This window comes from Microcaecilia unicolor, chromosome 5 (assembly GCF_901765095.1).
Source record: "Microcaecilia unicolor chromosome 5, aMicUni1.1, whole genome shotgun sequence".
In the NCBI taxonomy this organism is placed as follows: domain Eukaryota; kingdom Metazoa; phylum Chordata; class Amphibia; order Gymnophiona; family Siphonopidae; genus Microcaecilia; species Microcaecilia unicolor.
Window position 1 is genome coordinate 52,274,338 of NC_044035.1, and position 24,259 is coordinate 52,298,596.

The 24,259-nt window shown below is 46.0% G+C and overlaps 1 protein-coding gene across 1 annotated transcript in view; it reads right to left on the minus strand.

The window, feature by feature from the left end:
- Nucleotides 1-24,259, minus strand: part of MMS19 (MMS19 homolog, cytosolic iron-sulfur assembly component) — a 150,702-nt gene that overhangs the window by 78,902 nt on the left and 47,541 nt on the right. The window contains exons 5-11 of the mRNA XM_030202895.1: nt 13,174-13,248; nt 11,888-11,957; nt 9,588-9,716; nt 9,248-9,309; nt 8,013-8,099; nt 6,414-6,488; nt 1,835-1,912 (exon numbers count right to left, since the gene is read on the minus strand). Coding sequence (XP_030058755.1) covers nt 1,835-1,912; nt 6,414-6,488; nt 8,013-8,099; nt 9,248-9,309; nt 9,588-9,716; nt 11,888-11,957; nt 13,174-13,248 — 576 coding nt within the window. The remainder of the gene's footprint in view (nt 1-1,834; nt 1,913-6,413; nt 6,489-8,012; nt 8,100-9,247; nt 9,310-9,587; nt 9,717-11,887; nt 11,958-13,173; nt 13,249-24,259) is intronic.

Consider the following 24,259-nt stretch of genomic DNA (forward strand, 5'->3'; position numbering starts at 1 on the left):
TTTACACTCCCCTCTTCATCATCACCCTTGATAAGAAGAGAACGGTTCTCTTTCTGGCTTTTCATCCGTGGCTAGTTCTCACTTGCATTTCAGTTATTTTTTTCATTCCTCCTCCCCAGGGGTTTTGAATCCTGAATGTCTGTTCCTCTTGTCCATTATTAGCTATAGCCCTGGTAGAATTAGACATGAGCAACTTGTGGAATGGACTCACACAGTACCCAATACCCGTGTTACTGACTGAATAACTAGATTGTGATAAAAAGGGCAATTCTATAATAGAGGCACTCAAATCTATGCACCCCTTGCATGTGTAAATGTATAGAAAACTAGCAACTATGCGTCCAAGTGGTACAGTGCTTAAATGCAAGGGGGTGTGTGCATAGGCAGGACACAGGTAGGGTTCATACTCACATCGTAATTCACAAAATACTGTTAGCCTCGTGTGTCTCTGTCACATTCATGTGCCTGTAATTATGCCAGTTCTATAGCTGATGTAAATGTGGGCGAGTAAATGTTAAGGACTGCAATGCTGGGTCATGCTAGTATTCTATAATAGAGCCTAAGCACCAAGATGCCACTATGGAATAAGCTCTCACTGCAGTTCTTCGGGGGCTCCTAAATGGAAATGCCCTGTTGTAGTATTGCCCCCCCCCCCCCCCCCCAAATGACCAATTTAAGAGATAAATATACCCATATGGCTACTACTACTACTCAGGGGCGGATCTGACTTTCAGCGGTAGGGGGGGCCAGAGCCGAGGTGAGGGGGCACATTTTAGCCCCCCCCCGGTGCCGCCATCATCATCATCACCAACATCCCCCCCCAGCCGACCCTCTCGACCCCCCCGCCCGCTCGCCGTTGCCTACCTGGGCTGGCGGGGACCCCATCCCCCACCAGCCGAAGTCTTCTTCCTTCCTTTCAGGTTTCTGAGTCTGACATCCTGTATGCTGTATGTGCAGGACGTCAGACTCAGAAACCTGAAAGGAAGGAAGAAGACTTCGGCTGGCGGGGGATGGGGTCCCCGCCAGCCCAGGTAGGCGACGGCAAGCGAGCGGGTGGGGGGGGGTCGACGGTAGGGGGGTCCAGGGCCAAATCTACGGGGGCCCTGGCCCCCGTGGCCCCATAGCAGCGACGCCCCTGCTACTACTACTACTAATAGCATTTATATAGCGCTACCAGACGCACGCAGTGCTGAACATTTGACATAGAGAGACAGTCCCTGCTCAAAGAGCTTACAATCTAGGTAAAACAGACAGACAAGACATTATGAGCAAGGGAATTACAGGGTAAAGAGGAACAGGGGAGGAGGAGGGCAATGAGTAGCGGCTAGGAGCCAAAGGCAGCAGTGAAAAGGTGAGCCTTCTATTCAAGACTAACATTTCTTGAATATCACTAGTAGGAAACGCAATCACTGAGCATTTAAAAAAAATTAAATTCAAAGATCTTGCAGATATATGGGGCCATTTTCAGACTGCCTGTGACACTTGCAGGCCAATTTTCAACGGGTAATATACTGTGGAATTTCCCTCTGAAAATCCTACAGCGGCTGATGCAGCAGGGATTTTTTTGTTTTGCTTTTTTAATCCCTGCACTTACTACTCCAAGTCTGACCCAGTTCTGCCCCTTTTCCTTGTAGGGACAAATGTGAAAGAATTTCCTTTTTAACCACAGAAATGCCTTTGAAAGCTGCCCTTGCAGTGAAAACTGTTGTAAAGAACACTCACTATCGCCACTTGACTGTATACTAAACTTGAATGCACATTTATTAAGGAGGAGAATCTTGGTCTGGGTAACATCTTCCCTGTGCTGTTCCTACATGGCCCATGCCAACATTACCTCTCTTCGAATGGATGACCACAGACTTGTAAGAAACTCCTTCAGCTCCTTCTGCCCATAGATGACACAGCTGGCATTCTAAAAGGAAACCAATCACCGCTCTGTTAGTAAGGCATTTACCTCTTCCAACCCTTCTGACTTTTACTGTTAGTGTTAATGAACAGATTGTGGATCACCAAAAATTCAATAGCTCTTTAAAGTGGTTTAAATCTTTATTGAGTGATAGGCAGCAAGACATCTGTTTTGGAGATCGGAAATCATGTAACTCTGTTTTTAGAGAAATTGCAGATTGGATGAAAGAAAATAAATTTGTGTTAAATGTGAATAAGACAGAAGTCCTGATTGGGAAGATTTATGATGAAATTGTACCAAACTACAATACATTTGAATGACCATGAGATACATATTTCAAATCAAGCTTGTAGTCTAGGTGTCATCCTTGATTCCAAACTGGCTTTTAAGTCACAAATTTATCAGGTTATAAAAGCTTCTTTTTAAAGCTTAGAATGCTAGGCAAATTGAAATCTCATTTATCAATGTCTGATTTTCATTCTGTAGTATAGAGTCTTGTTTTAAGTAGACTTTATTATTGTAAACCTTTGTAATTAGGTCTACCCATTTCAAAATTATGTGCAAAGCAGGTTATTTAAAACTAGCTGTTGAGCCCGTAAAAACGGGCTGGTATTGAGGTTTTCCTCCCCCCCCCCCCCCGCGGTCACCACCGCTCCCCTCCCCCCCGTGAAGTCGCCACCGCTCCCCCCCATCGAAGTCGCCGCCGCCGCCACCCCTCCACCTGGCCCGGGTCCTCTCTTCACTTCTGAACTTACACATCCATTCACCGAACGCAGCAACGCACATCAGCTGAGCTGCCCCTTCCTTCTCTGCCTGTGTCCCGCCCTCGCTGACGTTACGTCACAGGAGGGTGGGGCCACAGGCAAAGAAGGAAAGGCTCACGGCAGCTCAGCTGATGTGCGTTGCTGCGTTCGGCGAATGGATGTGTAAGTTCAGAAGGGAAGAGAGGGCCCGGGCCAGGTGGAGGGGTGGCGGCAGCGACTCCGAGTGGGGGGGGGGAGCGGTAGCAACCTCGGCGGCGCAGTTTCCCTCTCTGTCCCGCCCCCCCCCCGTCATCACGTATTGACGCGGGGGCGGGACAGAGAGGGAAGTCTCTACTGCGCATTTGCGAGTGAGTCGGTCACTCGCCATTTATATGTTTGATGCTGCAGCCCAGCTCATTTCCAGATGTTCACACTTTCAGCATATTACACCAGTGTTGCGTGATTTGCACTAGCTGCTGAGAAGAGAATTTTAAAATATTATTTTTGATTCACACTGCATTAAAAAAAACTGACTCTGCACATTATTTGTCATCTGCTCACTTGGGTCTGAACCATCTCATTTGACAATTCTAGCTTTGAGGAAAATGCATTTTGAAAAGACAAGTAGAAGCTACTTTTCAATTGCAGAGCCAATGTTGTGGAATAAGCTTCCTATGAAAATAAGAACTGTAGATCCTGACCAATTTTTAAAACTTTTGAAGAGTCATTTGTTTGCTACAGCTTATGGAAGTGATACAAATAAGGTGATTATGCAACAGGCGTGATTTGAGAACAAGAAGAAGGACATGAGCATGAATCATTATGGACATAGAAATGAACATCGGAAAGTCTGTGGATTAGGGTTGGGCGGATAGGAATTGTATTGTAGTATGTCATGAGTGGTGGTATTCTTATAGGTGAAGATTTGGTTAAGATTTTTATTGATATATTAGATCAGATGTAGAAATTATGGAATCCTGGGCTACAGCATTTAAATTGCTCCATAGAGAGAAAACAGAGTTTTTGGTAGAAACTTCTCCTTACTGCAACAAAAATTTATACCAACATTAATATACATGGGGTTATGTAACCTCTGGTGGACAACCTGAAGGTTCTAGGGGTCATTTTAGATCGAAAACAGACCTTTCAAAAACAGGTTGCAAATGTTATAATGAAAATGTTTCAAATGATGTGGAAATTGAAGAGAATTTGAGGTTGTTTCCCTAGAGAAGTTTTTTGTATGCTAGTTCAAATTATGGTATTGGCTCATGCTGATTATTAAAAATTACCGTGAAGAAAAATAAAATCACTAACAGTGTAGCTTTCACTTAATTTCAACAAATAGTGATGTAACCCCCCCCCCCCCCCCCCCACCCTCCATTAGCATGTCTAGAAAGTTAAAGCCAACAATGAGTATCTTATGGGTGGAGGAAAAAGAGCCTCAGTTGATGCCGCCACCAGGAAAATGTTCAAAAAGAACTACATTGCAACCTTCCTTGGATCGCCTGAGATCAATCATAGGCTCATGATAGGCTAATGATAAAATGGGTTTTTGGAGGTTTTTTGGGTGAGCCTATGATCGATCTCAGGCGATCCAAGGAAGGTTGCAATGTAGTTCTTTTTGAACATTTTCCTGGTGGCGGCATCAACTGAGACTCTTGTTCCCCCACTCATAAGATACTCATTGTTGGCTTCAACTTTCTAGACATGCTAAAGGGGGGGGGGCGGTTGTTAAATAACTCATGTTGATTATTGCAATGGAGTAAATGCAGGTTGTAGAGAAGTTATAAACAACAAAGAATACAGGTGCAAATCTAATCTATGGGAAATGATGCTTTGATAGGGCAAGCCCGTTTTTACAACCTTTACACTGGCTTCCAATCAAGGTGTATATTGCCTTTAAATTATGCACCCTGGTATATCAAATAATTTTTAGACTTGCCCCAGGAGATGTGCCTGAATTACTTAATTTAACTCCAAGAAACATAGTACAAGGTACAAGGAATTATGTTACTCTCCATTATCCTAGCAATCAGGGCTTGTTGCATAAATCAATATATTCTGCAAGATTCTTTTATCTATATAACAAAGTGGTGGAACTCTGCCCAAAAATTTAAGAGGCAGAAATAGTTAAGTTTTCGGAAACATTTAATAGCCTTCTTGTTTAGAAAATGTTTTAATTAAGTTAGTATTTGAGGCTTTTAATGATTTTCAGATTAGGATTTGTTTGTTGGTTCTTTGACTTAACTGGCTGTTTTACTGTTCAATATATGTTAGTATGTGTTTATGATCTCTACTGAAAGCTACATTGAACCAAAGCAACTTTGAAAAATGTGGGATATAAATGCTGAAATAAATTTTGGAAATTTTAAATTATATGTGACCTTGTACACCCACTTAGGTAAAGGTAAGATTTAAATAAATAAAAAAATCAACCCTACACCTTTTGCAGAAGGGATCAAGGGAAGCAAAATCCAAGTCAAACAAGCAAACAAATTACACAGAGAAAACATTTTACACTAAGCCAAGCTCAAACGAAGGTTTTACCAAAACTCTAGTGACACAATTTACATCTCTTTACATAAATCTGCCACATTAATACTGTCAATGACGCTGTGAACCAATGCTTGACTAAGCAACAACATTACGGGACAAGCTCTTATCAAGACACTTGTGGTTCTCGTAGTACAAATACATAGGGGAACTAACCTGTATACTACAAAGACAATTATGAAGAAATCTGCACTCTCTCTGATTTAGTCTGATATGGCACGATTTTGAATATTCAGTCATGCTAGTTCACAGCAATCAAGAATCGAAACATGGCAAGAAAAAAAAAACTACTCCCTGATGATCAAAACTATTTATTTTTTGTTACATTTGTACCCCGCGCTTTCCCACTCATGGCAGGCTCAATGCGGCTTACATGGGGCAATGGAGGGTTAAGTGACTTGCCCAGAGTCACAAGGAGCTGCCTGTGCCTGAAGTGGGAATCGAACTCAGTTCCTCAGTTCCCCAGGACCAAAGTCCACCACCCTAACCACTAGGCCACTCTTCCACTCCATGCCTAACCATACAGCTTCTGGCCGGATAAACAGGGTTTACGTGCCTAACCAAGGATATTCAGCAGGAGATAACTAGTTTTCTCCTGCTGAATATCTCGACATAGATGGTTAGGCATGGATATTCAGCTCCAAACCAGCTATGTTGTGCGGTCAAATTAGGCTGCTTAATAGCAGGCCTATCTTTGACTGCTAAAATGTTGACTGGTTAGCTCTGAATTTTAGCGGCCAAAATAAATCCGGATATTCAACACCAGTCATCAGATATGGCCCGACACTGAATATCCAGGTTTATTGCCAGCAGCAGACAGCAAAAACGCACTGTCCGCCAACGGCTGAATATCAGGCCCTAACTGCTTAAAAGTATGGCAAAGTGAGCACTGTGAAAAGATCATATCGCTATATATTTAAGAAATATGGCTTTACAGTGTGTGTCTTCTCTTTCTCTCTTCATACCTGCTTCATCTGTTCCACACTCCTGGTCATGGGAAGTTATCATTATTTAAGTGAATACATGAAAAGCACATTAAAATGATTCCAACATCTGAAAAATGCTTCAAGCTAAGCAAAAGTTGGCACAATAATTAAAGACAATTCATCTCATCAAATCCCCACCCCCAGGCACTTGCCTCCTCAAGTTGCCAGACAAAAACTTGAATTCTTATGGAAAACTTAGAATATACAGTGACGATGTTTCCTTACCAATGTCTGCAAAGAGTCAAGTTTCGCACTCTGCAGATCTGAGTCCATCTTCTCAATCAGCAGTGGTAACAGAAACTTCAAGAAAAACAATACTTTCATTAAAAAAAAATAATGATCTGTCCTTCATACAGTCCCCTGTACTAGTAAAATGATGGCTTGCACAGTCGGAGACCAAAATATTGTGGCAGAAAGATACAGGAATATTTCCACTGTAATAGGTGGCACAGGCTTGTTAAAAACGAATGTCCAAGCACATCTTGATAGGTTGCCTATACATGTGACATCTTATAACCTCTAGAAGGAAGCTCGCTTTGGCTCAATGCAAGTACTAGGGCAAGTATGAGCAGTAAATTTGAGAGATACTGATATCATGCTCCACACACCCTGGGCTAAGGAATGAGGTTCATTATTACAGTATGCACAGAATGAACCCATTAGGAAATGTTACCCCGAGCCAACCGTAGGTCAGATTCCTCCAAATGGACAAAGGACCGGTTTGCCAGTAAGAAACCCAATGTAACGAAGTCTGTTCACAGGGCTAGTTTGTTATAACATAAAAAAGGAGCACTTCTAGGTTCTAGGCTGCACCCCAATAACATCTTCCATTGTACCCTGCATTTCTTAAGAAGCTGCACACCAAGATTTACCTTTTCATCCCAGGCCAGGAGTGGCAGAAACACATATATTTAGAACATATACAGTATGCTCAAGTGTATATACTATGCCAGCATGCATGCACAGACATGTCAAATGGTGCATAAGTGGAGGCCACTGAAAGGCTCCATCCTAAAGGAGATCCCTAAACTCTGCATTAGAAATAAAGGAAGCATTTCAGGTGCCAATATTTAAAACCATTTATCGGGGGGTGGCAGCACCTGTTAGCCGGATAAATGTTGCTGACTGGGACCACTCACCCATTTTCAGTGGCATTATCTGGACAATTCTGCTGAAAATCATAATGCACTGTGCCCGCGTTACCAGGATAGTGCCAGAACAGTCCAAAGGGGAGAGCCAAAAAAATGCCAGACAGCAGTGATATTCAGTGCCAGTATCCAGATAAATTCTCTGGGTAACTTACGACAGTACAAAAGCTATCCTGAGTTATCCAGATTCCAGTGCTGAGTATCACAATTATCCAAATAACTCAGGTATTCAGCGCAACTATCCAGACAGCAGTGGGTGCACAATATTCGGGTATATGTTTCAATGCCGCGGCTGGCATATAAAAATAACACAAACTGCAAAAGTTTAAATTTGACCCATTTGTTTCTGCACTATAAAGTCATGTAGGAGAATGGACCTAAGGGCGCTATGCTGTTAACGTTTTATGAAAAAAAACAGCTTACGGTATTGTCACAGAACTGACAAACTCATTGTTTTATTTTTCAGTCTATTCACTTCAGTAATTCATTCAATGAAACTTCACCCAGTCTGAACATGCAGCCGTAAATTATATTCCTGAAAAATCTTCACTCTAAGCGAGCAGCAGCACAGGTCCCAGACAGATCTATCAATAGTGCCCAAGCAGAGAACCAAAAGGCCTTTCTCTCACAGAAACCAACCCCCCCCCCTTTCTGAAGCTCTGAGGCAGAAGCGTACCTCTGCAAAGCTGGGTGTAGATGCCAGCACTGCACGAAGGCTCACGATCAGATCCTCTCTTGTAATGCCATGTGGGTCACTGGGTGGCTGGAACAAAGCCAGACAGGAGGGACTGGTTAGTCAGCTTTTAGTTAATAATAAACTGCTCTATGTAAGAGACAAGCTTGCTATGCTCTATGCTTTTCTGCTAAGAATAATGTTAAAATTAAAAAAAAAAGCCACGTAATTCCAACACAGACAACCCAGAAAAATAAAAACAACTGTTTTTTTGTTGTCTCTCTTATTCGTGCCCAGGGTGGACATTTTCCCCTTCTTTTTCCCCAGTCAGTATCCTAGATAAAGGCTTTGCTTATCTGTGGGATATTTAACTTAAGCAATATTCTGGGTATTCTTTGGGCCCAGCCATTTCCTCCTGGTCCTTTATCATTTCAGCTGAACTGGAACCAGGCCTTAGGCTCATGGGGACAGGTGCAAGATCCTTGGTTTGCTATTATTCAGAGAGTTTTATATAACCTCCTCCCCTCCCCAAGCATGCATGCTTTGGTCATTGTAGTGGTGATTCTGGGCCCAAGACCACACACCATGGCTCCTTCAAAAACATATTAGTTGCTTGAATTTATCACTTCTTTTGCAAAACCCAAAAGGTGATTCATATCAATCACAATAAATACAGCTGCTAAGGAACCAACCACCCAGCCTCCACCTTCTTATCATGGATCCTGATTTCAGCCACAAGGTGTCACCCCTAAGCAATGATCACAACTTCCTCCCCACCCAGGGGGCCCTGAAGGCTGCTTCACAGGATTCTCAAGCCCTAGCTGACCTGGAGGGCACAAGGCCTGATTAAGGGATCAAACAAGGGACATTCTGCATGGTAGTGCACAATATTTACCACTCTTGGTCCACTTTTCTATCCCTCTAAAAAGAGAAGCCAAATATTCTGAATTTCAGGATGCACCTGTCTAGCTTTTGTGTAATTCTCTTATACATCTAACCTGGGACACCAATTTGATTGGTACACTTTGTATCTGGGGAGGGTGAAGCAGCTCATTTTCATGTGCTCACAATGTAACAGAAAAAGAAAAGCAAAAAGAGATAATTTGATAATTATTTTAGCACAACTTTCAATACCGCAACTATAGTATCACTGAGCAGGATCAGTTTCCAGAAACATTCAGGAGGCAGCTCAACTCAAGCCTTTTGCGTTTTTAACTCCAAACATCTGTGAGACTTACTGGGGTAAAGTCTATAGGGAAGTAGCAGGATGTTACTTCAAACAATTCTTCTACAAATGGTCCTGCAAACAGAGAAAGAACATTTGCTGCTCAATTAAAACAAGGGCATTTTTTAAAGACAATTTAACATGCAGGAAACAAAGACAAACTCTAGACCATACCACATTTTGGTTAGCTTCGTGGCAACACCCATTTCCTTTCACTAAGGCAACCACAGGCTGCTCAGCACATTTTCCAGTTCTAAGTCAAAGCTCAAGCTACCCTAAATTTAAACATGGAACACCTCCTTGAACACAAATAAACCCACCCAGACAGAAGCAGCAAGCTGCCATGGTCTCACCTAGTGAGTAGCTCTTCACGATGATGTCTTGAACAATCTGAAAGGCCACCAGCAGATTGCGAGGGTCTTTCTCACCATCCATCACTTGAATAAATCCGAATGTGAAGTCTGCACCCAGACTCTTCAGTTCTAGGGATAGGGAGGGGAAAAAAAGCAGAAACTAATTTTATTGATGATAAGACCATGCTAACAGATTTCAAAAGTCAATCCTGTTCAGCTTCCAGGATCTCAGGAATTGGAGCCCAAAGTGGTATGGCTAAAGGTCTAGGGAACTATGTGGTGAAAAAGCTTGAAGGCTATCAAACCACCACTGTTCCTTATAGGCCATCTAACAACCTCCAAAGGTGCAAGAAATGTCATGTTTTAAAGACAACACAAACAACTTAAAAGGGGAATAAGGAAAACAAGCCGAAGGACGAGGAAATGGAGACATTACCTGGCAGTGAAATAAAGTTCCCTAGGTAAAAATTAAAGATAAACAGTCCAACATGGGGAGAGAAAACCAAGTTACTTACCTGTAACTGGTGTTCTCTGTGGACAGCAGGATACAAGTCCCCAAAGCACAGATGACATCACCAACAGAGTCTGTATGGGAAGCATCTCCAGCTTAAAAAACACTTGAAGCTTTTGAGTCACTCCACCATGTATGCACACCACTTCTCACCTGCTAGTGTCACATAGGACCACCTCCAGTCTATACGCTGAGCTTGAGTAGAACACAACACTTTGGGGGAGGCAGGTATGTGAGGACCCGTATCCTGCTGTCCACAGAGAACACCTGCTACAGGTATGTAACTTGGTTTTCTCCAAGGACAAGCAGGACAGCAAATTCTCACAGCATGGAACTCCTTAGCTACAGACTGCCTTCCGAAAAAATGTAAAACAATATTAAAAAAAAAAAAAAATGCACTACAACAGGCAACCACCAACATATTTCTGGTGCCAATTAGCCATTTCCATTTTTTTTGTTTGGGGGGTGGGGGTGGGGGGTAGAAGGCAGCCTGAAACAGAAAAGAAATGGGTCTGGAGGGATAAAGTTGAATTCTAATCCACAAAGAGATTCTGGAGGGTTGACAGGCTGAACCTACTTTTGTACTGGGAATCTTTTTCTAAAACATAGTGGACTTTGAATGCATGAACAAATATCGATGTCACAGCCCCGCAAATCTCCTCTATGAAGGCTGATCTCAAATGGTTTCCCACTGCCACCATAGTTCCGACACTGAGCTATAACATGACGTCCAAGAGTCAAATGTGCCTGGGCATAAATGAAGGAAATGCTGTCTGCTAGCCAATTAGACAATGTGCTTTTGTTCACAGCAGCCCCATATTATGTGAGCCAAACAAAAAAAGCTGAATGCATGGTGAATCAAGAGAAGCTTCCTATGCTGAGTCTGTAAGTTACTCTGGCGCTCTTGAGGCTTACTGCGTTTATAAATGATCTGGGTGTTTTGCTACTATTTATTGCGATTGCGGCACATATATATTGAACCAGGATTATATATCTGCACCATTTTTTCCACCAACTAGTGTCTTTTTGACCCGAGGCAGGCGGTATTGTTCCGCCGAAACATGGCCCCATGTTGTGTCTTTGCTGGTGTCAAAGGTGTTTTCCTGGATTTTCATCCATGTGGGATCGATCTTCTGTTATATACTCTTAGAGCTGCTACTCATGTTTATGTTTCATTCTCTACTTTTCCTGTCTCCTTTGGACCCCCTACAACTGTGCACCAGCACCTCCCAGGTTCCCTGCTGCCATCTTCTCTTCCTCACCACAGTACTGATGTGAGGCCTTCTTTCACAGGCCTGGACTCTAGTGCTGCCACATCCCACCCCCTCTGACGACTTCCTGGCACCATGGTAAGCCAGGTAAGTGTGGTGTGTTCCCCCCCCCCAAATATCAGTGCCCTCCTACACCATGCTTACCATGTTTTGCCAGACCCGAACATCACCTATGCTGCAAGGACTTGCTATCTTGCTTGAAAAACTGTGCTGGTGACAGAAGTGGCAATGCAAGTCACTGGAAGGAATAGCTGGAGGCAAGTACGATATATAAAAAGAGCAGAAGCCGACTTGTAAGCGACACAAATTTACACCTGCTCTGAAGGAACCTAGGAATGCCTATGTGCAGATCACATACAAGTAGACACACACTTTCCATGCATAAAATAATTACCTCCCCCATGTCAATATCAGTATGTTTAAAAAAAAAAGGGGGGGGGGGAGAGTTGCAGGGTGCAAGTATGAGGGGCGTCCCATAAGTACATGGAGGATATAATGTATTGCCCATGAATTCTCACCCTCTCCTCTAGTCTGCATGAAGTTGGTGATGATGGTGTAGACAGTATGACGGTCCACCTGCATCAGGGACTAGGAGAGAGAACAAACAGTTACACTACAGCCACATAATGAGATACAGCCAAATAAACATTTCTGAATACATATAACTGGCCAAAAAAAAAAAAACCAAAGAAGACAACCAACCTACATTTATGTAAACCTACTTCCTTTGGACTTCTGCTGGATTGACAAATGGGGCTACTTATATGCAGTGCGTTTTTCTACTGACAAAGGTGCCGGTACTCAAATGCCAGGGCCACCCTTTGGGGTGGGGCGATTACTGAGGGACCCACCCTATAATAGCCAGGCCCTCTACAACCAGTCACAGAATCTATGACAAGGCCGAATTGGTGTGTAGAGCTTGAACTCTTTCATTAAAAGTTGGGGTCCATGGGTCAATTTTAGCAGACAATGGAAAAGGTGCCGGTACTCAGTACCCCCACAAAAAAAGCCCTGCTTATATGGACATCTGGATTTGAACTCCAGCAGAACTACCTAAAGCAGGGCAAACAGGTACTTGGTGGTACATGTATTAGTGTACAAAATTAAAGTCAGTTCTGAGCAAGCATTTCTGCAGATGGATAACTGCATGCAAATCGAGCCTCTCTACAAGAGTACTCCTGCAGCTGGGTTTACATCTGCACATGCTCTACTGCAGTGTTTCCCCAAGTCCAGTCCTGGAGTACCCCTTGCCAGTCAGGTTTTCAGGATATCCACAATGAATATGCACAAACCTGATTTGCATACACTGCTTCCATTATATACAAATCTATTTCATACATATTCATTGTGGATATCCTGAAAACCTGACTGGCAAGGGGTACTCCAGGACTGGACTTGGGGAAACACTGCTCTACTGGATCTGAAAACCAGCACTTAAAATGAGACATCTTACAAGATATGGGACCCTTACACTGGAGAGATCCCCACAACTATCTTCAGTTTAACAAATATCTTTGATGCACTGGTAGAAATGAATAAAGGTTTATTCCCTTCTTTGTATTTATTTTCCTTTTCTATGTTTCTATATGCTTTATACAAATGACAATAATATGACTATAAAGTATATGTTAAGTGTCACTGTATGGTGGATTTAAAACAATAAAAATATGTTTATAAATATGAGACCTCTCCAGGTAAGTTCAGAGAGAATGGATTCCTTGTGAACAGTGTGAAACATCACTGGAACATGCTGTCAGAAAATGAAAGGCATTTGTTTCCTCAAACATTTTATATATTTTTTTACCTGAACATGAACTTCTTGAAATATTGCTTTAAGTATAGAAACAGCCAGTCCTTGTGGAAGAGTTTCACACATACTCTGCAAATATAAAAGACAATGACTTCAGTTTTGAAAGTTTGAGAAGAAAGTGAATGATACATACCTGTAGCAGGTGTTCTCCGAGGACAGCAGGCTGATTGTTCTCACGACTGGGTGACGTCCGCGGCAGCCCCCACCAACCGGAAATAAGCTTCGCGGGACGGTCGACACGCAGGGCACGCCCACCGCGCATGCGCGGCCGTCTTCCCGCCCGTGCGCGACCGCTCCCGCCAGTTGAATGACTAGCAAAAAATATGAAATACACAACTCCAAAGGGGAGGAGGGAGGGTAGGTGAGAACAATCAGCCTGCTGTCCTCGGAGAACACCTGCTACAGGTATGTATCATTCACTTTCTCCGAGGACAAGCAGGCTGCTTGTTCTCACGACTGGGGTATCCCTAGCTCTCAGGCTCACTCAAAACAAGAACCCAGGTCAATTGAACCTCGCAACGGCGAGGGTACAACAGAAATTGACCTACGAAGAACAACTAACTGAGAGTGCAGCCTGACCAGAATAAATTCGGGTCCTGGAGGGTGGAGTTGGATTTACACCCCAAACAGATTCTGCAGCACCGACTGCCCGAACCGACTGTCGCGTCGGGTATCCTGCTGGAGGCAGTAATGTGATGTGAATGTGTGGACAGATGACCACGTCGCAGCCTTGCAAATCTCTTCAATAGTGGCTGACTTCAAGTGGGCCACTGACGCTGCCATGGCTCTAACACTATGAGCCGTGACATGACCCTCAAGAGTCAGCCCAGCCTGGGCGTAAGTGAAGGAAATGCAATCTGCTAGCCAATTGGAGATGGTGCGTTTCCCGACAGCGACCCCTAGCCTGTTAGGGTCGAAAGAAACAAACAATTGGGCGGACTGTCTGTGGGGCTGTGTCCGCTCCAAGTAGAAGGCCAATGCTCTCTTGCAGTCCAATGTGTGCAACTGACGTTCAGCAGGGCGGGTATGCGGCCTGGGGAAGAATGTTGGCAAGACAATTGACTGGTTAAGATGGAACTCCGACACCACCTTCGGCAGGAACTTTGGGTGGGTGCGGAGCACTACTCTGTTGTGATGAAATTTGGTATATGGAGCATGAGCTACTAGGGCTTGAAGCTCACTGACCCTACGAGCTGAAGTAACTGCCACCAAGAAAATGACCTTCCAGGTCAAGTACTTCAGATGGCAGGTATTCAGTGGCTCAAAAGGAGGTTTCATCAGCTGGGTGAGGACGACGTTGAGATCCCATGACACAACAGGAGGCTTGATAGGGGGCTTTGACAAAAGCAAGCCTCTCATGAATCGAACGACTAAAGGCTCTCCAGAGATGGCTTTACCTTCCACACGATAATGGTAAGCACTAATCGCACTAAGGTGATTCCTTACTGAGTTGGTCTTGAGGCCAGACTCTGATAAGTGCAGAAGGTATTCAAGCAGGTTCTGTGCAGGGCAAGAACGAGGTTCTAGGGCCATGCTCTCACACCACACGACAAACCTCCTCCACTTGAAAAAGTAACTCTTTTTAGTGGAATCCTTCCTAGAGGCAAGCAAGACCCGGGAGACACCCTCAGACAGACCCAACGCAGTGAAGTCTACGCCCTCAACATCCAGGCCGTGAGAGCCAGAGACTGGAGGTTGGGGTGCAGCAACGTTCCGTCGTTCTGCGAAATGAGAGTCGGAAAACACTCCAATCTCCACGGTTCTTCGGAGGACAACTCCAGAAGAAGAGGGAACCAGATCTGACGGGGCCAAAAGGGCGCGATCAGAATCATGGTGCCGCGGTCTTGCTTGAGCTTCAGTAAGGTCTTCCCCACCAAAGGTATGGGAGGATAAGCATACAGGAGGCCGGTCCCCCAATGGAGGAGAAAGGCATCCGACGCTAGCCTGCCGTGTGCCTGAAGTCTGGAACAGAACAGAGGCAGCTTGTGGTTGGTCTGAGAGGCGAAAAGGTCCACCGAGGGGGTGCCCCACGCTCGGAAGATCTTGCGTACCACTCTGGCATGGAGCGACCACTCGTGCGGTTGCATGACTCTGCTCAGTCTGTCGGCCAGACTGTTGTTTACGCCTGCCAGGTACGTGGCTTGGAGGAGCATGCCGAACCGACACGCCCAACGCCACATCCCGACGGCCTCCTGGCACAGGGGGCGAGATCCGGTGCCCCCCTGCTTGTTGACGTAATACATTGCAACCTGATTGTCTGTCCGAATTTGGATAATTTGACAGGACAGCCGATCTCTGAAAGCCTTCAGTGCGTTCCAGATCGCTCGGAGCTCCAGGAGGTTGATCTGCAGATCCTTTTCCTGGAGGGACCACAGACCCTGAGTGTGGAGCCCATCGACATGGGCTCCCCACCCCAGGCGAGATGCATCCGTCGTCAGCACTTTCGTGGGCTGCGGAATTTGGAATGGACGTCCCAGGGTCAAATTGGTCCGGATGGTCCACCAGAGCAGTGAAGTGCGGCAACTGGTGGAGAGGCGGATGACATCTTCTAGATTCCCGGTGGCTTGAAACCACTGGGAAGCTAGGGTCCATTGAGCAGATCTCATGTGAAGACGAGCCATGGGAGTCACATGAACTGTGGAGGCCATATGACCCAGAAGTCTCAACATCTGCCGAGCTGTGATCTGCTGAGACGCTCTGGTCTGCGAAGCCAGGGCCAAGAGATTGGTAGCCCTCGCTTCGGGAAGGTAGGCCTGAGCCGTCTGGGTATTCAGCAGCGCTCCTATGAATTCCAGAGACTGAGTAGGCTGGAGATGGGACTTTGGGTAATTGATCACAAACCCCAGCAGCTCCAGAAGTTGAATAGTGCACTGCATGGACCGGAGGGCTCCTGCCTCCGAGGTGCTCTTGACCAGCCAATCGTCGAGATATGGGAACACGTGCACTCCCAGCTTGCGTAGATACGCCGCCACCACCACGAGGCACTTTGTAAACACTCGTGGGGCAGAGGCGAGCCCAAAGGGCAGCACACAATACTGAAAGTGCCGTGCGCCCAGGCGGAATCTGAGATACTGTCTGTGAGCTGGCAGTATCGGGATGTGAGTGTATGCGTCCTTTAAATCCAGGGAACATAGCCAATCGTTTTTCTGAATCATTGGCAGAAGGGTGCCCAAGGAAAGCATCCTGAACTTTTCTTTGACCAGGAATTTGTTCAGGCCTCTCAGGTCTAGGATGGGACGCATCCCCCCTGTTTTCTTTTCCACAAGGAAGTACCTGGAATAGAATCCCTGCCCTTCCTGCCCGGGTGGTACGGGCTCGACCGCATTGGCGCTGAGAAGGGCGGAGAGTTCCTCTGCAAGTACCTGCTTGTGAAGGGAGCTGAAAGACTGAGCTCCCGAAGGACAATTTGGAGGCAGGGAGGCCAAATTCAGGGCGTATCCGCACCGCACTATTTGGAGAACCCACTGGTCGGAGGTTATGAGAGGCCACCTTTGGTGAAAAAATTTTAACCTCCCTCCGACCGGCAGATCGTCCGGTACGGACACTTGTAGGGCGGCTATGTTCCCGTGGATCCAGTCAAAAGCCCGTCCCCGGCTTTTGCTGTGGAGGCGCAGGGGGCTGCTTAGGCGCACGCTGTTGACGAGAACGAGCGCGCTGGGGCTGTCCCTGTGCCTGGCGAGGCCTTCGGGCCGGCTGGTTGTACCTACGCTTTGCAAAAGAATAGGGTGCAGCCTGCCGTGCCCGGGAAAAACGCCCACCCGTGGGGGCGGGTGCTGAAGGCGCCCGGTGGGAGAGCTTGTCGAGAGCGGTTTCCCGCTGATGCAGTTGGTCCACCATCTGCTCGACCTTCTCACCGAAAATGTTATCCCCCCGGCAAGGGACGTCAGCCAGTCTCTGCTGGGTGCGGTTGTCCAGGTCAGAGGCACGCAGCCATGAGAGCCTGCGCATCACTATACCTTGGGCCGCAGCACGAGATGCCACGTCACAGGTGTCAAAAATCCCCCTGGACAGGAACTTTCTGCACGCCTTCAGCTGCCTGACCACCTCCTGATAAGGCCTGGACTGCTCCGGCGGGAGCTTATCGACCAGGTCCGCCAGCTGTTGCACATTGGTCCGCATGTGGATGCTCATATAGAGCAGGTAAGATTGGATGCGGGTCACGAGCATGGAGGATTGGTAGGCCTTCCTCCCAAATGAGTCCAGAGTGCGAGACTCCCGCCCCGGGGGCGCCGAGGCGGTATCCCTCGAACTCCGTGCCCTCTTGAGAGCAGAATCCACGACCGCTGAGTCATGGGGCAACTGGGGCCGCATGAGCTCTGGGTCAGAGTGGATCCTGTACTGGGACTCTGCTTTCTTGGGAATGGTGGGATTAGTTAGTGGTCGCACCCAGTTCCGGAGCAGCGTCTCCTTCAGGACATTGTGCAGCGGTACCGTGGAGGACTCTCTAGGTGGTGATGGATAGTCGAGGACCTCGAGCATCTCGGCCCTCGGCTCTTCCACAGAGACCACGGGAAAGGGAATGCTGATAGACATATCCCGCACAAAGGAGGCAAAGGAGAGACTCTCAGGAGGTGAGAGCTTCCTCTCCGGTGACGGCGTGGGGTCCGAGGGAAGGCCCGTAGACTCCTCTGAGGAGAAATATCTCGGGTCCTCCTCTTCCCCCCACGAGTCCTCATCCTCGGTATCGGACATTAGCTCATGTAGCTGCGTCCGGTACCGGGCCCGGCTCGACGTCGAGGCACCGAGGTCTCGGTGTCGTCGAGCGGTGGACTCCCGCGCCGGCGGGGACGGAGCTCCCTCCATCGACGTCGACGGGGACTCCACCTGCGTGGCTGTCGAGACCGGCACCGCAAGCGGCGGCGGTGTCGACTGCCCCGGCGCCGGGCTAGAGCTCGCCGGCGCCACAGTCATCGGCGCCGAGGGCGCAAGCACCCCCGGCGCCGGCACAGCCTGGCGCATCAGCCCTTCCAGGATCCCCGGAAGGATGGCTCTGAGGCACTCGTCCAGGCCCGCTGCCGGGAAAGGCGGTGGGGCCGGTAAGGGTGTCGGTGCCGGAAGCTGCTGGGGGCCAGGAGACGGCACCGAGGTGCCGGAACCCCGACGCGTCGGTACCTCCACCACCGACGGAGATCTCTCCTCTCTGCGATGACGCTTCGGCGTCGACTCCTCTGCAGGGTGCACCGAGGGCTCCCGGTGACGGCGCTTCTTGTCTTTTTTCCGGTGCACGTCACCGGTGCCGGAGGGCATGGAGGAGGAGGAGGTCGATCCCCCTCGGTCTCGGGGTACCGGGTCCGACAGGGTTCGGTCCCGTGGCTCACGAGTTGAGGGAGTGACCGGGGCCGACTGCCCACGCGGTCTCTCTACCCCACTCTCGCCGGCGGACCGGCGGGCCGACGGGACCTGTTCTCCTGGGGTCGCTGCCATCGGTGCCGATGTCTCGGGCATCGATACCGGTACCGAAGGACCGGTCTTCGATACCGATGCCGTCGAGGTCGACGTCGAGGGGCCGGCGCAAGTTCCAAAAAGACGGTCCCGCAGAACTTGCCTCGCAACCTGAGTCCGTTTCCGGAGACCGAGACACAAAACGCACGACTTGAGATTGTGCTCCGGCCCGAGGCACTGGAGGCACCAAGCGTGGGTGTCGGTCTGCGAGATCGGCCGGCCGCAGCGACCACACTTTTTAAATCCACTCGGGACCTTCGAGGACATCGACGGAAAAATCGCGTCGGCGAAGTCAAAGTCGGCAATGGTGGCTAAAATCACACCACGAAAACTGAAACCGACCGAGCGGCCACTAGGCCGCAACGAGGCGTCCCCGCTAGAAAGCGAGGGAAAAGAAGGAGCGCGTGCTCCACACGCGCAAAATTCTTTTTTTTTTTTTTTTTTTTTTAATAAAAGAGAAAGAAGAAGAAGAAGAGGCCGAACAGGCCAAAAGCGACGATCCGCGTAAACGCGGTCGAAAAAATCCGGCGGCTGAAACGAGAGAGAGGGGAAAAACACAACTCTCTCAGTCGCGGAAAAAAAGTAACTGGCGGGAGCGGTCGCGCACGGGCGGGAAGACGGCCGCGCATGCGCGGTGGGCGTGCCCTGCGTGTCGACCGTCCCGCGAAGCTTATTTCCGGTTGGTGGGGGCTGCCGCGGACGTCACCCAGTCGTGAGAACAAGCAGCCTGCTTGTCCTCGGAGAACATGGAACACAATATGAGAGTAAGACCCCAGAGGGAAGAGTAACTGATCCTGTAAGAAAGCAAGACATATGGGGTGAGAATAATGAGAGAAAAGAATTATGCGAGACAGGCTATAAGAAGAAATTAGATCTTACCTGCTAATTTTCTTTCCTTTAGTCCCTCCACACTGGTCCAGATGCTTGGGTTATGCATACCTACCAGCAGATGGAGACTGAGAACTTCTGAGTCAACCTAAAACTGTTATGTACAGCCCTCAGCCAGCCAGTATTTTCCTAATAAAGCAGATGAATGATGCCCCACATTCTCCCCCTCATGCCTCCACTTCTTAAAGTCTGATATTCTTTTGAATAAAAACATTTCAAAGGTTGCCCTTTCCTTTTTTTTTTTTAAACTGGAAACAAATGGCAAAAGAGCAAAAGTAAAATTATTTATTGCATTCTTGCTACTGATACAGCTTACTCTTCTGCTTCTCAACATCTCTAGGTTAATGCCAGGTACATATCCATGTCATACTCAGAGCGAGTTCTGATCTGGTCTGGAGGGACTAAAGGAAAGATAATTAGCAGGTAAAATATAATTTCTCCTTCCTTAGCATCCCTCCAGATCAGTCCAGACACTTGGGAAGTACCAAAGCAGTAAGCTGACTATGAAGCGCGAGCTAGCTGTGAAGAAAGCACTGTGTAAGTTAAACCGATTTTGAGTTTGAATCTGTGAAGTCTAGTTAGAGAGATAAGCGAACTGATGTGAGCTTGATGCACTTTATTTACAGACACCACGGACCCTGAGGAAGGATTCAAAACTGTGGCCAAAGTCGGGCCGTGGTGGGTCTTGAGCTGACTGCAGATTTAATAAGATAAGTGCACTATTCCGTACTATATTTACAGAAATAGACGGAGGGTTGTCTCAAGTAGAGCATGAGCCATATAAAAATGAAAATTTCTTTGAGACAATAAAGGAGGATTTTTACCCATGATGAGTTAAGGGACCTCCTTAATGTTGATGTTATCAACGATAGAGTGTTCCCTTATAATTTGAGGTTTTTTCCTCCCGTTAATATTAATTTTTGATGACATCAGTACTATGCAAGGATATCATTTTTTGTTATTTGTATCATGAACTTTATGCAGATATCCATTAGAGCTCTTGTTGAGGTTTAGATACAAATCAAAGTCAGGTATACACATAAAGTAGCACATATGAGTTTATCTTGTTGGGCAGACTGGATAGACCATACAGGTCTTTCTCTGCCGTCATCTACTATGTTACTACTAAGACATTGCTGGATTAATAGTTTGCTCTCGGCACTAGTGAGAGATGCATGATCACTTAAAACTGGTAAGATTTTCTTGTGAGAAAATGATATCTTTTATCTGCTACATTACTGGCAGAGGAACAACTAATGCCCTTTCAATAGCCATGTAGTGAGATGCAAGGAGTGTATGTCTGGATGTATGAATTGTCTCATCTGTTGTGTGAGGACAGTAGGGTCATCTCCTAGAGGAAGAAGGCCATCCCGAGCCATGGGAACCAGGGTTGACAAGGTTAGTAAGCAGCTATGAAAATTAAATGAGCTGAATCCTGTAGTACCTTCTGAATGACCTTGGAGATTAGAGGAATTGAAGGAAAGGCATAATGATGCCCCTTGTTCCATGGAAGAAGAACACATGTGGAGCAATGATGTGGATGGATGAGTGTATTGAGCAAAGTCTGTCACACTTTCTGTAACAAAAGTAACTGAGCGAGCTACTTTTGTTACAGATGGTGTCAGATTGAATCCGGGTCCCTGATGAAGATTCCTTGAAAACTCTGCAGTGTCAGACATAAGACAGATCCTGCCATCACTAGATGATCGGTGTATAGAGAATTTTGGGAGAACGGGATGCCAGGTGTAGTGCACACACCCGACAGCCTTAAGATAAGTGCGCCTTACATAGAAATATTTGAAGAAGTGTTTGTAATAGCGTTGGGAAGAAGCATTTGTACCAGCGTTAAGAAGAAGTGTTTGGTCTAGCTACGGAGCAATCTTTTGCACTGAATTGCATTGTGCTGCTTGACATATATGTGACATCCTTAAAATAATAGAGTAGTTATAAGGGGTCACACACGTGTGATAAATGATATTGTGATTCTGTGAGGAGTGTGATATGAAAGATAATGAGTAAGAACAAAATTGACTATTGGAATGACATCTTAGGTTATGCTAGAAGGCGAAGATAATTGGTTTCAGCTCCTTAGCTATATAAAGTAGTATGAATGAGGGTGTGTTTGGGCAAGTGCGTTTTTCTTATAAGGAAGGACATGGGTAAGGTAGATTTACTTTGTGAAAATCCACATTTGACAGTTATTGAAACTTTATTGTGTTTTGTGCGGTTTCGTAAACCGTGCTTGGTTTGGCATTTATAATTGGCAATGGGAGCACAAGAAGATTTTCAGTGATCGAGAAACTTATCCACCCTTTAGAAAGTGCCTTTGACCATATGGTGGCACTCCGCTGGGTGAGGTATTACTCTGAGAAATTCTCCTTTATAACCACTTACTATTATTATCAATACACCAAAAAGAAAAAACAGCAATAATAATATCTTTCCATGCCCTTCTTGACTTTTGATATCTTGGTTTTGGGTGTTCCAATCAAAGATAAAGCAGCAGTGAATTCCAAAGCATAGGCCTAGTAATACTGATAGCGTTCAGCGAAAGGTTTCAAAATGAACCTGCCTACACGATGGTACAAGTAATACATTTTGGGCATATAATATTACTAGCCTTGATACACAGAGTGGTTGTCCTAAGTGCAATACCAAAAGTCAAAAGAGCGAGTTTATATGGGGAGCTGGCAACCAGTGCTCATTTTTAAGATGGGCTGTAACATGATCATATTTGCGTGATTGTGTCAACAGACTTACAGCAGAGTTTTGTGCGAGCTGAAGACAATGAGAATTCTGAACAGTTATTGCTTGAAGAAGAGCATTACAATAATCTAACCCGGAAATAACTAGTGAATGAATAACGATCCCAAGTGCAGAAGAAAAATTACTGTCTAAGGTCACTCTTAAATCCTTGAGTGCATCTGTCCTGTTGACTGGAATACCTGACATCATGATGGGCTCTACAAGTACCGATGCAGCTGAATGGCCAAAAAACAGAAGCATGAACGTTTCTGGAATCAGTTTTAATTTATGGCAATATAACCCATCTGCTATATGTGCTTAGTGTGAATTAAGAGTACTCCTGAGCGTTATTTGTTGGCAACCTAGCCATGATTTGAATATCATCTGCACAGACATAAGAAACAAGGCCGAGGGATTGAATGAGAGTCAAAAGAGGTGACAAGTAAATTTTAAATAGAGTAGGAACAAGGATGGATCCCTGGGGAACTCCGCAGTATAAAGAGTAGGACTGATATTGTTGCCTTGCCATTGAATTATATATTTTCTATTGTGGAAGTAAAAGGTAAACCAGTGATAAACTATGTGCACACCATACTGTAGTGGAAGCATCTATGATCAATACAGCATGACAATAAGTATGCTGGAAGACATGAGCTAGATTTGATGGGATCTGCCACTACTGACTAGCAAGATGAAGCTGCTGATCCACTACAAATCTTGTGGAGTGGTTATTGGCTCTGTTCCCATCAGAGACTTAAAATCCATTGAGGAGATTGCATGTACAAGCATGCTAGGGGCAGAACAGGAATGGTCACAGCCATGTGACCTAGCAGTTGGAACAGCTTCCTAGCTGATGTGACTGATGGCCGATAACACTTTTGACAGAGAATTATTGGCTTGCACGTAAGAACTTGGGAGGAAAGCTCGACCTTTGATAGTATCTATGCAAGCTCCAATAACCTGGAGATTTTGTGTTGGATAAGAATGGGGATCTCTAGGTTGAGTAGGAAACCTAGATATTGTAAAGTTTCCATTATGATATGTATTGCATGTTGGACTTCTGTTGACCGAATTGTGACCAGTAAGTCATCGAGGTATGGAAACACAAATATTCCTAGCTTACCACTATGGGGCCCTTTGGATTGGAATGTTTCAGAAACTCCCTTAAATAAAGAAAGGAGTACTGCCTTACTATCGCTTTTACCTTCCACTTTTGTTTTGAGAGCATAAAAGTTGTTGTATGCATCCATTTGATAGAGCGGTTGAAAGAAACTGAGGTCGGAGGGGCTGCACAGGAACAATGAAATATGATCAGTGAGGTCTTTAAGATTTTACTGGGCATCAGGGAGCAGTGGTCCAGGCTGGCAGATGTTGGATGACAGCACCTTCAGTGTGGCTATATTTGTCTAACGGTCTACAGAGAACATAAAATAAGAGATCAGACTGTACTCTCCAGAATATGGGTAGCCAATGACAGGAGGCCAACAATGGAGAGACACGGTCACAATGATGTGCAAAACTGAGTAACAATCTGGATCCTTTTAAAGCTTGTGTCCTTTGATGCCCCTGTATAAGGAAATCATAGCAGTCTAGTCTACTGAGTACCACAGAATCAGTTAAAAATTCCATATCAGATTTCAGGACATGTGATCTTATTGGAGCACACATAGGGAGGAATTCTGTATAGGTCAACCAAAGTTCGGCGACAGGATGATCTGCACAAAGCCAGTATTCCATAAAGGTTATTCTGCGCGGAACTGTGAGCACGAGTATTTACACTTGCCAAAAGCTGGTGTAAATGCCTGCACTCAACTAATAGCAGTTGTGCGGCAATGACAGTATTCTGTATCTCCATGCCTAAATCCTGGGAACACCCATGACCCACCCATGCCCCAGGCGCAGATGTGATAGAATAGAGTGTAAGGCAGAATGACATGCAACTCCTACTGACTGCCAGTCAAGTCCTTGTTAACAGCAATGATTGTTATCACCAATTAAACCAATT